The 14,714-nt window shown below is 54.7% G+C and overlaps 1 protein-coding gene across 2 annotated transcripts in view; it reads right to left on the reverse strand.

Moving 5' to 3' along the window:
• The window catches only part of NGEF (neuronal guanine nucleotide exchange factor), a 133,516-nt gene that overhangs the window by 7,872 nt on the left and 110,930 nt on the right, over positions 1-14,714 (reverse strand). For both annotated transcript variants that reach the window (XM_004033366.5, XM_031008466.3), the window contains 4 exons: positions 8,482-8,642; positions 6,617-6,769; positions 5,090-5,219; positions 1,577-1,651 (listed from right to left, as the gene is read on the reverse strand). In XM_004033366.5, the coding sequence (XP_004033414.2) occupies positions 1,577-1,651; positions 5,090-5,219; positions 6,617-6,769; positions 8,482-8,642 (519 nt within the window). The remainder of the gene's footprint in view (positions 1-1,576; positions 1,652-5,089; positions 5,220-6,616; positions 6,770-8,481; positions 8,643-14,714) is intronic.

Consider the following 14,714-nt stretch of genomic DNA (forward strand, 5'->3'; position numbering starts at 1 on the left):
CAGGTGTGTGTGCACAGGCGTCTGTTTAGGGCGAGCTGCAGCCTGTCGGCAGGGAGGGCGAGGTGGCTAGTGAAGTTTATTTTCTTTTTACTTACAAGCATTTTCTGAGTTTCCTGGTATTGAGTATAATTACTTTCATAAATCAGAGAAAAAATAAACCTTGATTTTTTTAAAAAAAGCTATTAGAAACAGAGAATACCTTTCATTATAAAGAAAATGAAGATGAAAGCAGAAAAGAACTTTAAAAACAGAAAACATACCCCTGGCCCAGGGCTGACCTCAGGGAGAGCCTTCTGGGGCACGTGGGCCCCTCAAGGGCCATGGTGGCCCCATGTGGCTGCTGTCTGGTGGTGGCTGGAATGAACTCACATCCAATCAGGTAAAAGGGAAGCTCTACTTCCAGAGGTGGGCATGGGCCCCTAGAGATGCTGCCTGGCTCACAGGTCGCGGATGCCCCCTGGCTACCCTGCTTGAGGCTCCAGCCTTTCCTCACTAGGCACAGCGTGTAACTGCCAGAGGAATTTTGGTGGCCAACTGGTCTGGGAAAGGGACAGGAGGAGTGGCCCGAGGTGAGAACCGACTGCATTAGGGTAGGAAGTCCTCATGTCTGAATGTGGCTGAGAATGACCATCAGATGCCCACTGAGAGTGATACTCTTTTTACTAAGCTTCTGCCATGGGGTGACAAAGAAGTGGAATATGGACATCCCCCGCCTTGCTCTCCACTATGACGGTGTCACTGGCTCAATGGAGGTGCCCTAGCACAGCTGTCAAAAGCTGGCTCTCAGCTCCAGCTGATGCCAGGAGCCAAACATGGCAGAGCGCATGGTAAGAGCTCCTGAGGACTGAAACATACTCGCCGGCCCTTCCCGCAAAACCCCTGCTCTGCTGCAAACCTCTAGGAGGAGCCGTCTCTCTCTGAGGGTCAGGAGATGGTCTGGAGAGATGGTCCTTGCACTCTTGGGCAGCAAAGGCCCAGGGCTCTTGGGCAGGGCCAGTGAATCCCCTCACAGAGATGCACAGGGGCGACTGAGCTCCGGGGACTGGGAGAGTGGCGTGGAGGGCTGGGTTCGGAGCAAAGGGCTTCGTCAGGGCACAGGGATAGTGGGAACCAGACTCGGTGAGCCTCACAGGAGGGAGGAGAGACTGTTTCTGACATGGAAAAACAGGCGAAGACAAGCCTGGGGTCTGTGTGGGCCCCAGATGCCTGCATAGAACAATCCAAGGGAGCTGATGAGAGGAATCAGGGCCTGTGCATGATCGCAGAGCTCCACACTGGTGAAGAATGTCCTGAGAGCCACGCTGCTGTCCCCACATCCATGCCAGGCACAGTAACAAGACAGGCGGTGAGTACGTAAGGCTGGAGCCAGGAAGCAGGGTAAAGAAGCCTCTACCCAAGCCACGCCTGGTGTATTTTTTTAAGCCCCAGTGACTCTTTTGATTGCAAAAGTGAATTTTAAAATAAATTTGCATTTTCTAAAAAGACACACGGACATGTGGGGAGCAGGGCCGGAAAGGTGTGCCTGGATGAGGAAAACAGTGCATTGGGATACAGCACAAGAGGAGGCGAGACTCACCATTTCCAGCTCCTTGTGGGCCTCCAAAGCAGTGCACTCCCGCTCAGACCTCTCTTCTACCCTCTTCAGGATGTTCTATGCACAGGGAAAGGCTGCGTTAACTTTAATCTTTTCTGGTCTTTCCTCCCATTTCCCACCTTGACCGTGACTACCTCCCTACTGCACCAATCCAGCCCCATGCTGCAGCATGCACACACACACACGCATGCACGCACATGCATACATGCATGCACACATGCATACAGACCAGTGTGTGCACACACATGCATACATGCTCGCACACACATGGACACCATGCACATGATGCATGCACAGTGTGCACACATGCACACATGTGTACAAACATGCATACAAGCACACGTGCACATGCATGCACACACACGTGCATACATGCTCACACATGCACACAACACGATGCACACTTGCAAGCACAGTGCACACACGCACACACGTGTACAAACATGCATACAAGCACACGTGCACACACATACATGCAAGCACATACACACATGCATACCTGCACACACACATGCATGCGCGCACACACATACACACAGCCTCCATCTGACAAATGGAGGGCAAGAGAGCCTGCAGGTGTGGCACCCAGCAATGAGGACTGTCACGCTCAGTCAGGGTCAGCTCTGTCCCCAAGGGGAGCTAAATGCTTACGGGACAGGGGTAGGGGGACCAAGGGCTTTCCTCTCCTCCCTGGGACTGTCATTTGGCCCCAAAACTTTATTAACTTTGGTCTTATCCATGAAAGTGTAAGAAAGAGTCTCTTCTCCAACTGTTCAATTTTCTTCAATTAAAAAATTATGCCCATAGTGCTTTCACCTGTAAATTACGATTTTGACATTGCTCTATAAACTCCACATGGTTTCCTCTTAGCGGTCCCCACCATGCCCATGTTTTCTGACTGGCTTTTGTCCTGTAAGTAGGCTGGGTGCATCTGGGCACCAACCACCTGTCCTCCCGGCTGCTGGGTGCCACGGCAGCACAGATGTCTCCCCTGACAGCAGCCCAGGCCTCTCCTGTGGTCACCTGCCCGCCTCTGCCTGGCAGCCAAGCCAGAGACCTTCGAGACCCACAGCCACCTTCCTGCTTTTTCCATCCTATATGTGGCCACCATGCCTGTCATTAACTGTCCCCCTACTTCCAAATCCCTGCTGAACAGCACGGTTTAGACGCCATCTTTTCTCACAGGCATAAAAGCTGCATCTGACCAGGTGGCATTGGTCGCCTCTGATGGAGGGCAGTATGGGTTCCTTAGCCTGGCACGTGCTCTCCCACGCCAGCCTCCACTCGGTGTGTCCCCAGCATGCTGCCTGATGTGGAGACTTGCTGTTCTCTCTGGAATGGTCCCTGACCCGCCACCCCTTTCTCTGAGCCCTTCCCTGAGTGCCCACCCCAGCTGTCCCCATTCCACCATTTCCTAATCACTGCATTTCCATTGCTTTTAATCTTACTGTTGGTTTTCATCTTATAGAAGCTAAGGTTTTAATATATTCATATATGCACTTTCCCTATAAAATGTCCTAAAATATTTTTCACTGCATAATTAGGAAATGTTACTGTCTTCTGTTTCACTTTTTCCAAGTTAAAAAAGTATTTCCCATGGAATTGCGTTCATCACAGGTGTCTCCCGGTTTGGGGTCGCCGTCCCGGCTTTGCCCTCACGTTCGTATCTCCATTAGCCCTGGGCCGGGGGCTTCTCTCGACACCTGCTTCCTTGGCCTCATGCTCCCAAACCCTTTCCTCCTGGGTCAGGCGTCCTCTCTGTAATTCTGCTCTTTCTGGAGTAGCTGCCCCTAGGTCTTTGGCCTCTCACCTGTCTGACCTCTGACCTCTGCTACCTGTGGCTCCCAGGTCCCCCTCAGCTCATGCTCCTCAGGGCCACAGCTGCACTCTATACCATCCACTTCACCAGCCCAGCTGCCAATGGCTCCCTCTGCCTAGGGCATCAGTAGACAGGGCCCCAGCACCTGTCAGGCAGAGGGGGTCTCTGTCCTGCCTCACTGGGCCTGTCAGGTGGAGGGGGTCTCGGTCCTGCCTCTGGGCCTGTCAAGTGGAGGGGGTCTCCGTCCTGTCTCACTGGGTCTGTCAGGCAAAGGGGGTCTCCGTCCTGCCTCACTGGGCTTGTCAGGCGGAGGGAGTCTCAGTCCTGATTCTGGGTCTGTCAGGTGGAGGGGGTCTCCATCCTGTCTCATTGGGCCTGTCAGGTGGAGGGGGTCTCTGTCCTATCTCACTGGGCCTGTCAGGTGGAGGGGGTCTCCGTCCTGTCTCACTGGGCCTGTCAGGTGGAGGGGGTCTCTGTCCTATCTCACTGGGCCTGTCAGGTGGAGGGGGTCTCCGTCCTGCCTCACTGGGCCTGTCAGGTGGAGGGGGTCTCTGTCCTGTCTCACTGGGCCTGTCAGGTGGAGGGGGTCTTGGGCCTGCCTCTGGGCCTGGCTGGAGCCTCCCTTTTCTGGAAGCCCCATCCCCCCGAGTCTCCCATGCCTCCAGCTCTGTGGGTTTCCTCCTCCCTCACCGCTGCTCCTTCCCAGGCCTGGCTGCATCCCTGAGTTTGGTCTCAGGCACCTTTCTCTCCTTCCTTGGCGGCCTCTTCGGTTAATTACCACCTTGATGCCAGCGAGTCCTGCCCAACTTCTCCCTTTAACTCTGACCTCTGACACTGAACTGTCCAAAGTCATCTCAAACTCAATTTGTCCTGCCCTGAATCCTGAGCCCTCCCCGCCCCAAGATGTCCCCATCTCAGCAACGGCTGCACACCCCCAAACTGCTCAAGGTAAAAGCCGAGGAATCACTCTCAGTCCTTCTCTCAGCAAGTCACTGATTTCAATTCCCTGACATCCCTGCCGGGCCCCCACTCCCCGACCCAGCCCCACAGGCCAGTGTAACCCCTTCCCCGTTTCCGTCACCCTCTGGAGCAGCCAAGGCCAGCTCCTAAAAGTGGGTCCGATCAGGTGACTCCCATCACACTGAGGACAGGACCCAATGTCTTCCCTGGAACTGCCTCTGTCCCCATCTCCATACCCACTCCCGTCGCCGTCATGTTCCCGAGATTGCTGCTGGCCTTTCTGTCCATGAACCTTGCAGTCTCGGGGCCTTTGCACAAGCGGTTCCCTCTGCGTGGAATGTTCTTTCCTCTACCTGCCCCCACCAGCTCCTCCCTGTCAGCCAGGTCTCAGCTTACACGTCACGTGTCTTTCCTGACCCGCCCCCACCCCTGCAACTGGCAGTGGCCAGCCAGCCACCCCTGTCGTGTCGGCCCATTTGGCTGTCCCCAGGGCCATGCCCACTTCCTGGCTGTGCATGGTTCGGTCTCTCCCCTCTGCGATGGGCTCCCTGGGAGCAGGCGCTGCGCCCTCACTGCCCAGGAACGTGCTTGGCACACATGGGAGGAGCTTAGTATCTGTTGAACCAATAGACCTCCTAGAAAGCCGACAGGGCCCGGGAATGACCACAGCAAAGCCTGGGAAGCCCCGTCTGTGGGTCAGGTGGAGGAGGCTGTACCTGGACCAACAGCTTGAGGCGTGTGATCCTCTGGAAAGGCAGGATGAGGAAAGAGGAGAAGGGCAGCCCCCTGCACTTGGGGTCGAGCTCTAGCTGCGCGATCAGCTCCCGGAAAGCTGCCTTCTCCTGGCTGGGGACACAGACAGGTGGAGTAGGTCTCTGAGCTGCAGGAGGCATGAACTGGAGACTCCTCCTCCCCGTCCACAGCCTCCCAGGATCCAGACGACTCACAGGCTCAGAAAACATGTTGATTTCTTTCTTTGTTTTTTTCAAAAGGAAAATAGACCGTTCATGTAAAAGTCAAATAACAATAGTGGCTTCACATGCCTGGCCTTGAAGACTTGGCACAATATGCTGTGTGTGGGAGGACAAGGATTCCTTGTGTGGCCAAGTCTGTGAATCAGATGCACAATTAGATGATTTCACCCAGCGGGAAACTGTGGCAAGGTAAACCCACGTAGTGACAGGAACGGGCAGCAGGCTAGAGATACCACCAGGACAGCCTGCAGTATTTCTGACAGGTGGGCTCAGCAGTGGGCTGGGCCACAGCGCTGATGAGGGCTGGGAGAGCTGGAGGTGAGCTCGGCCCCATGCATGTCAGCAGGGATGGCAGGGACGGCAGGGACAGCAGGGACAGCAGGGACAGGTGCTCTGCCTGTCACTCAGCCTCTGTGCTCACACGGCCTGGCGGGGGCCACAGCGGCAGGCTCTTGGGTGCTGTGAGTGATTCCTAATCTGCCACATGCTTGCCTTCTCAATGTTTATCCTCAAAAATTGCATCCTCATTCCCTCCAATTCCAATTTTCCTTCACCAACTGTTAAAACATCCAAATGCCCAAAGACTCAGGCTTGAAACGTGCACCATGAACTCCATGTCTTGGTGGAAAAGCCAGTGAGGCACAATGTGCAGACGCCACAACTGGAAAACTCCCTGGGTGCTTCTGTGCGGAGCCAAGACGGCCTCCCTGGCTAACCCCAGGCACTGAAGCGCAAACCTCAGCGCGCAGAATTCAGAAGAGGCACGCTGGCTGGAAAATTACCTTGTCAACTAAACCTCAGAGAAAGTTTACAAAATGGGCAGATTAGCAATCAATGCCCCGGCGCTGCTGGAGGAGCCCCACCGAGGCTCTTTCCCATCCCGTCCCTGCCCTTGTCGCTAGTTCAAGCCCGGTCTCTGATGTCCTGGGCTTTGAATTGTCCACATGACCTCACTTGACCTCAAGCTCTCTTTTCTAACTGCACAGTGCTCTGCTCAGCCATTGGATCCAGGTCCAGTGGATGCTACGCTGATTCTCTTGGGGTCTGGCTGGGCTAATGTTTCTCTAGTGACACCAATACACCCTGGAACGTGCTGGGTTGGGATACTGTCAGCAGTATCCCTGGCCAACTCCGGTGGCTCATGTGGACCTTGGGAACGCAGAGGTAAAGGACCATGAAGCGTCACCGTGTAAGGAGCCTGGGCCAGCACTGGTATGGCTGCCCTGGGCACCTCCCCCTGCCCCTGAGCCCCTTGCCGGGCACACTCACAGCAGCTGCTTATAGGTCCGCTCCTGGTAGGTCTGATTGCTGACGTAGGTGATGTAGACAGAGAAGTGGTCGGCCGCATAACGGTACACGATGTCACACACGTCAGAGATGACGATGTTCTCCTCCATCCGGTGCTCCAGCTCCAGGAGGAACCTACGAGAGGCAGCGGCTTGAGGCGGAGGGTGCCCGGGGGGTGGGGTGGGGAGTTGTCTCACCAAGGGCAGCATGCGAGCCTGACTTGGACATTGGACATACCAGTGTGCACGGTGAGTGTACAGGCCGACAAGATCCATCGGCAGGGGCACCGAGCACTGGTGGTGTATTTGGTTATCTTGAAGAATGACTGTGTTTTCACGGGGCTGATGGTGCTGGGAGCACCGAGAGACCTTATCTTTCAGGTATGTGCTGATGTGTTTGAGGATAAAATAGATGACCACAGGGATCTGCTGCAGAAGGGTCCCCTGGGGGGTAGGGACTGGCCCCTGGGCTGACCACTGCTGACGCTGGTGAGCAGTGCACATGGACATCTACCTCTGCATGTTTGGAATTTTCCACAGTAAAATACAAATACATAAGACAGAAGTGCCATGGCAGGGCCAGGCGCAGTGGCTCACGCCTGTAATCCCAGCACTTTGGGAGGCCGAGGCGGGCGGATCACCTGAGGTCAGGAGTTCGAGACCAGCCTGGCCAACATGGTGAAACCCTGTCTCTACTAAAACTACAAAAAATTAGCCGAGTGTGGTGGTGGACGCCTGTAATCCCAGCTACTCAGGAGGTTGAGGCAGGAGAATCGCTCGAACCCAGGAGGCGGAGGTTGCCATGAGTTGAGATCGCACCATTGCACTACAGCCTGGGCAACAAGAGTGAAACTCTGTCTCAAAAAAAATAAAATAAAAAAGAAGTGCCGCAGCAGAAGCCCAGGGGTCTCACAGGCCACTCTGGCCCCAGTCAGCCATCACCTCCCAAACCCACCAGAAGGGGCTGCCACGAAGGGGTAAGGGAGCTGCAAACAGAAGTGAGAGTGTCAGCGTGGAGGAGAGACCCACTTGGAGGCCCACAGAGAGCGAGCAGCTCCCAGGGTGCCACATGTGATGCTAAGCGGATCCCCACTGCTCAGAGCAGGGCTGCGCCGGGCCCCACCTTGGTTTCCCATCTGATCACCAGGAGCTGTCCCAGCTGAGCCCCATGTGGCTTCTGGCTGCAAAACTCCATGGCCTGCCCTGGGGATGGTAAGTGCTCTTTCATCCTGGCCACATGATTTTGGTTCCTTTCCTTTTCAAAGGATTCAATGGGCAGATGTCTGTCTACCGTTCCTCCGCTGCAGCTCGGCCCAGGCTTCACACAGTCCCTGCTGGAAGCACAGCTCCCAGAGCCGTGGCAAACACACTCAGGAGGTGAGGATGTGGGAATCCAGGGCTGCACCCTGCACAGGGCCTGAGGCCCTGCACATGCCTTTGGGGCTTTCTGCTAGGGTAAGGAGCAGCTTACATGGACACCTTCTGTCCCTGTCACAAGACTCCCATGGACCTGCCTGGTTTAAACCTGTCCAACCACGGGTTTGATGCATGAGAGAGCTGGACTCAGAGTCACTCCAACCTGAGGCCAGCAGGATGCTCAGCGCAGAGCTTTGTGTGGGGCACAGGTGCTCACGGGAAGGGACGCCGGGGGACGTGACTGGCCACCCTGCCAGAAGAGGTGGTGAGGTTTGGATTTAGTTCTTCATTTATTTATATTTTATTATGGAACATTCCAAACATCTGGAAGTAGAGAAGCCAGTATCGAGCACTTGTCATCAGTGTCTCAAGCATGTGCCCTGGGGATGAAGAAGGGCCCTGAGGGAAGTGGCTGTCCCCCCCCGTCCTCACCGCTCACTGACGGCCAGCACGTCCAGGACGTTGGAGAAGAGGATGTGTGCCTCGGACGGGTGCAGGATCTTCCTTATCCGCTCGTTCTCCATGAAGTGGGACACGAGCAGGTTCAGACTCTTGTAGTAGGACGCCTCGGAAGTGACCAGCTCGAACATGGCCTGCAGCAGGGAGACCCCACGGTTACCGCCTGAAGTTGGCCTTCCACGAAGGCGCTAGCCTTGGCTGAGACAGAGGAGCAGAGGGAGGCTCAGCAGGGAGTTGAAAGGGAAAAATCGCCTGCTCCTGGGGCCTGGGATGGCTGCTGCAGGGGCAGCTGGTAACACCTGCGGCCAGGAATGGCAGTGAGGCCACTCTTCCTAGGGAGCACACTACCCCTAAGGTGACAGGGCACGGAGGCTACTCCCTGTGAGAGAACACTTACCATACTGACAACTGGAGACAGCCTAAGATCCAAAATATGAAACAAGACAAAAACAAGAGAGGTCAGGCTGGGCGTGGTGACTCACTCTTGTAATCCCAGCACTTTAGGAGGCCGAGGCGGGCAGATCACTTGAGGTCAGGAGTTCAAGACCACCCTGGCCAACATGGTAAAACCCTGTCTCTACTAAAAATACAAAACTTAGCTGGGTGTGGTAGCACATGCCTGTAATCCTAGCTGCTTGGGAGGCTGAGGCATGAGAATCACTTGAACCTGGGAGGCAGAGGTTGCAGTGAGCCCAGATCACGCCACTGCACTCCAGCCTGGGTGACAGAGTGAGACTCTGTCTGAAAAAAAAAAAAAAAAGAGATGTCAGCCACACACCTGAGCCCGCACAGCTGCCAAGGGTGGCTTGGCCCATGCGCTGGGTGTGCTACTGGGTGCGAAAGTCAGCAGGTGGGAGGAATCCTGTTCCTCCACGCCCAGCAGAAAAGCGTCAGGGGAAGCCGGCCAGTGTCAAGCACGAGTGTCACAGGTGGAATCTGAGGGGATGTTTACCTTTTTACCTTTTGAATCGCCTGATAATTTAACAATGAACATATATCATGGTCTGATTTTATAATGGAACCAATAAGGCGATTTTCATTTTGGAAGAAAGAAATCCATAACCTGATCAATTTTCTGGAGGTGCCTTTATTCGATGTCATGATTATTACCTGATTACTGAGCCTCTGAATAGCTGACTAGGATCTAACAGCAGCTCTGCATCTCATGGGTCATTCTGTAAGGGCAGGTGGCAGATCCCGGCTCACCTTCCTCCCTTGTTTACAAATCAACCCAATGACCCACCTTCCTCTTCCCCATCACCCTCTGATACTCCTCGACTTAGGGCGGGTTCAGGTCCCACAGTCGCTTCCCAGGAGGGACAGCAGAGTGGGTTGAACTGTGGCCCCCACAGAAGCTACATCCATGTCCTAACCCCAGTACCTGTGAATGGGACCTTATTTGGGAAAAGGGTCTGTGCAGACATAATTGAGTCAAGGAGCTCAAATTGAGATCATCCTGGGTTAAGGTTGGCCCCAAACCAGTGATGGGTGTCTTTATAAAAGAGGCCAAGGGAGATTTGATAATGTGACACAGACACACAGAGAAGGCACAGACAGAGATTGGACTGATACAGCCGCCAGCAGTTGGAGTTGGCTAGAAGGATCCTCTGCAGAGCTGTCGGAGCACAGCCTGCCCAGGCTGTGGGAGAATCAATTCCTGTCATCCTCTGCCACCCGGTTTCTGGTAATTTGTTATGGCCACAGAGGAGGGATGGAAACAGAGCAGTGAGGAGCCTGGGGTAAGGGTGAGGGTGGGGGTGAGGGTGGGGGTGAGGGTAGGGGTGAGGGTGGGGTAGGGGTGAGGGTGAAGGTAGGGGTGAGGGTGAGAGTGAAGGTAGGGGTAAGAGTGAAGGTAGGGGTGAGGGTGAAGGTAGGGGTGAGGGTGAAGGTAGGGGTGAGGGTGAGGGTAGGGTTGGGGTGAAGGTGGGGTGAGGGTGAAGGTAGGGGTGTGGGTGAGGGTAAGGTTGGGGTTGAGGGTAGGAGTGGGGGTGAGGGTAGGAGTGGGGGTGAGGGTAGGGGTGGGGGTGGGGGTAGGGGTACGGGTGGGGGTAGGGGTGAGTGCGAAAGTAGGGGTGAGGGTGAAGGTAGGGGTGGGGTGAAGGTAGGGGTGAGGGTGAGGTTAGGGGTGTGGGTGAAGGTAAGGTTGGGGGTGAGGGTGGGGGGGGTGAGGGTAGGGGTGAGGGTGAAGGTAGGGGTGAGGGTAGGAGTGGGGGTGAGGGTAGGGGTAAGGGTGAGGGTAGGGTTGAGGGCGGGGGTGAGGGTGATGGTGGGTATAGGTGTGAGGGTGTGGGTAGGTGTGAGGGTGAGGGTGGGGGTAAGGGTAAAGGTAGGGATGAGGTAAGGGTAGGGGTGAGGGTGGGGGTGAGGGTGAGGGTACAGGTGAGGATGGGGGTAGCGGTGGGGTTAAGGGTGAGGGTAGGGGTGCAGGTGAGGGTAGGGGTGCAGGTGAGGGTAGGGGTGAGGGTGGGGGTAGGGGTGAGGGTAGGGGTGAGTGTGGGGGTAGGAGTGAGGGTGAGGTTAGGGGTAAGGGTGGGAGTAGGGGTGGGGGTGAGGGGTGAGGGTGGGGATAGGGGTGGGGGAAGGGGTGAGGGTAGGGATGGGGTAGGGGGTGGAGGTGGGGGTCTGGCCCCTTCCCCAGGGTCCTGCCCATCCTGCCTCACTCCTTTTAGGGCCGCCCTCTGGTTTCTCCACTCATCAGAGCCCTGACCCAGGGCTCAGGGCTTTGGCATGAAAGGGGGAGCTCCAGGGTTAGAGGCATTTGTTCCCAGAACACAGTGGGCCCTGGAGTGGTGAGGTTTTGCAGGCTGTTTCACTTAATCCTCCCAGGTCCCCCAGGAAGGACAGACAGAAGCTCCCATTTTACCAAAAGGAAACAGACACAGAGAAGTGAAGTTGCGTCCTGAAAGTCACATGGCTGGATGCTGGAGGAGTGGAGATGCTGCCACCTCCCAGGCAGCGCAGGGGTTTGCTGGGCATTTGATGCCCACCTGCAGGAGCTCTCACTGCTGCTTCCCTGCAAAGCTCTGCCCACCCACCCACCTGGCAGAGCACTCTAAAATAAGGGACGAATCTGGAAGCTGGGAACACCCCACAGAGAGTTCACATTGATGTCACTCCAGGGCCAGCGGCCAACTGCAGACCCCGAACCACCATCAGCAGCCAGGGCCCACCCGGCCCCCAGTGTCTGCACCTCACTTGAGACAGCGACGGTCAGAGATGAGACACTGAAATGAGCCTGTGGCCTCTCCGTGGCCATCCCCACGTTACATCTGCCTCATCTACCTAACAAGCAGCCACAGCAAGCACACAGCAGCAGAACTGCAGCCCAGCGCTGACTGGCAGCAGACCCCGGGTCGGCCAGTGTCCACCGATACAAAAGTGAGGCTATGACGGGCAGCCAGTTTCCCGGAAGCTTCTCAGCTACAGATGCTGTTATGAATTCATTTTCCTGCTGCTAAATTTAAGTTTCCTAAGAAAATGTCAAGCAGTTACAGCTCACAAGTTCCAAGCATACATAACTCACAAAACTGATATGAATGATACCAAGGGGAAAACCCCCATGCCCACAGTGCCACATCACAGAAAAGCATGCCATTAAACCACATGGCCCTGAAGGACGCCTGCTAGAGACACCTGGGATGACACCCCGGCTCTGGATCACCCGGATCTTCTGGCCGACAGCATCTCTGTCCTGATCTTCAGGGCCAGGGGAAATGGCAGGTAGGGCCTTTCAGCTGTGGGCCTTGGCCTGAACCCCTGCTAATCGGTATGGCTGAGGCTCATTCCGCAGAACTCTCACCCCTCCTCATCCATTTACAGGCAACGTCACCTGTGAATTTTAGCTTCCAGGGTGTTTGTCTTCATTTTGTATGTCAAATTGTTTGTCATGTCGATATGGCTATCTTTTCCTTATCGATATTACTTTTGCTCTCATTTAAGCCTCTACATGGCAGCATAGAGCTGACGAGGGATCCAGGCTCTGCTCGCTCTTCATTCATTCACTCGTTCGTTCCTTCGTTCCACAAATGCTCACTGAGCATCTGCTGAGCACCAGGCACTGGTCTAGGCACTGGGCACTCAGCTGTGAACACAGCAAGACTGGCTTCCCATGGCACTTTCGTCCCAGGGTAGTGGAAGGAAGTGTGAGCCTGTGAGGGCAAGTGGGAATGAGTGTATGTGTGCATAGACATATGCAAGTCAGGGTGTGAGCATTAAGGAATGAGAGTGCATGTGTGGGAGATTGTGGGTGAATGTGTATATGGGTGTGACTGTGAGTGTGTGTGTAAGTGAATGTGAGTGAATGTGTATATGGGTGTGACTGTGAGAGTGTGTGTGTAAGTGAACGTGAGTGAATGTGTATATGGGTGTGATTGTGTGAGAGCGTGTGTGTGTAAGTGAATGTGTGTATGTGAGTGACTGTGAGAGCATGTGTGTGAGCGAATGTGTATATGGGTGTGACTGCACGAGGACATGTAAGTGAATGTGAGTGAATGTGTATACGGTTGTGACTGTGAAGACGTGTGTAAGTGAATGTGAGCAAATGTGTGTGTGTGACTGTGAGGACGTAAGTGAATGTGAGTGAATGTGTACGTGGTTGTGCCTGTGTGAAGACGTGTGTAAGGGAATGTGAGTGAATGGGTATATGGGTATATGGGTGTGGCTGTGTGAAAGTGCAAGTGAATGTGTATATGGGTGTGATTGTGTGAGAGCGTGTGTGTAAGTCAATGTGAGCGAATGGGTATACGGGTGTGGCTGTGAGAGCATGTTAGTGAATGTGAGTGTGTGAATGCATGTGTGTGTGAGACAGTGACTGAATATGCATGTGTGTGTGAATGTGAGTATGAATGGGTGTATGAGTGTGTGAACATGTGTGAGTGAATATGAGGGTGGGTGTGAATGTGTGGATGTGTGTGTGAATGCATTGTGTGTGAATGTGTAAACGAGTATGTATGAAGGTGGGTGTGAATGTGTGAATGTGTGTGAAAGAGTATGACAGTGTGTGACAGTGGGTGAATGTGTATGAAGGTGAGTGTGAATGTGTGTAAATGAGAGTATGTGGCTGTGTGTGTGTGAATGTGTGCGTATGAGGGGGCGTGTGAACCTGTGTATCATTACTACAGAAGCTCCTCCTCAGGGAATGCGCATGTAGCCTGGACCCGACTGTCTGAATCTCTGCTTGGTCTGGGAATGGCGTTCTCAGCTCTGTTGCTATCTGCCAGTATTCACGTCACACTTCCTGGCTTTCCTAAGCCCATTCCTGGCCTGGATTCCTTGTGAAGATTCAACTCCGGTCCAGCCTGGGCTTTCTTCAGGCTCCTCTTTTGTGACCTCTTGCTGATGGGTCAGGGGTCTCCTTTGGTTTTCACACACATGCTCTCAGTCACTCATATACACGTTCACTCACATTCACTTACACACACACATGCTCTCACAGTCACTCATACACACATTCACTCACACACACACATGCTCTCACACAATCACCCACAGAGGCACTGGGAGCCACGCTGCCCGTGGGGCCAGGACCAGGGCCTGAAGCCAGGTGAGCAGGCCCCCTCTCAGGCAGCGCGGGTCACGGGGCTGCTCTGGGGTGGTGACGTCCCGCGGCCTCAGATCAGCCAGGTCCCGGAGTTAGGGCCACCTACACCACCCTGTTCAAGTCACACATTTGAAAAACAAAAGAGACCCATCAGCAAGAGGTCACAAAAGAGGAACCAGGACACCAAGAAAAGTCTGCAGGAAGCCAACCTGCTCCTGATGGAGAAAGGCGGAAGCTTTGCCAGACCTAACACCCAAAGAGCGACGGGCTTTTACGCAGCCCGCGGGCCCCAATTCCCTGTTACTTAAGGCAGTTCAGCTTGTCCTGCAGTTCACGGTCAAACATGGGCCATGCTGCCTGGCCGGCCGGGCCCACAGTGTCTGTCCTCGGAGTCCCACTCCTGCCTCCGCACTCGGATCAACCCTGCGTTCCCCACCCTCAGCAAAGCTCGAGGCTGCACAATTTCTCCTCCCGGCTCTTTACTTACACGGTCTCCTTATGATCCAAGGTTCTCCGTGGACCCCTGGGCCGTGCATTCCAGCCTGATTTGGGTTGTTTTTTTGGCTTTTCCCGACCCCTGTGTTAACAAATCACTGCTGTCTCTGATGCTGTGACCTTCGATGCGTTGTTGCAGCTGCATCACCAGGGTGACATCTGCGGGGGTCGG

The sequence above is a fragment of the Gorilla gorilla genome, chromosome 11, assembly GCF_029281585.2.
Source record: "Gorilla gorilla gorilla isolate KB3781 chromosome 11, NHGRI_mGorGor1-v2.1_pri, whole genome shotgun sequence".
NCBI classification, from domain to species: domain Eukaryota; kingdom Metazoa; phylum Chordata; class Mammalia; order Primates; family Hominidae; genus Gorilla; species Gorilla gorilla.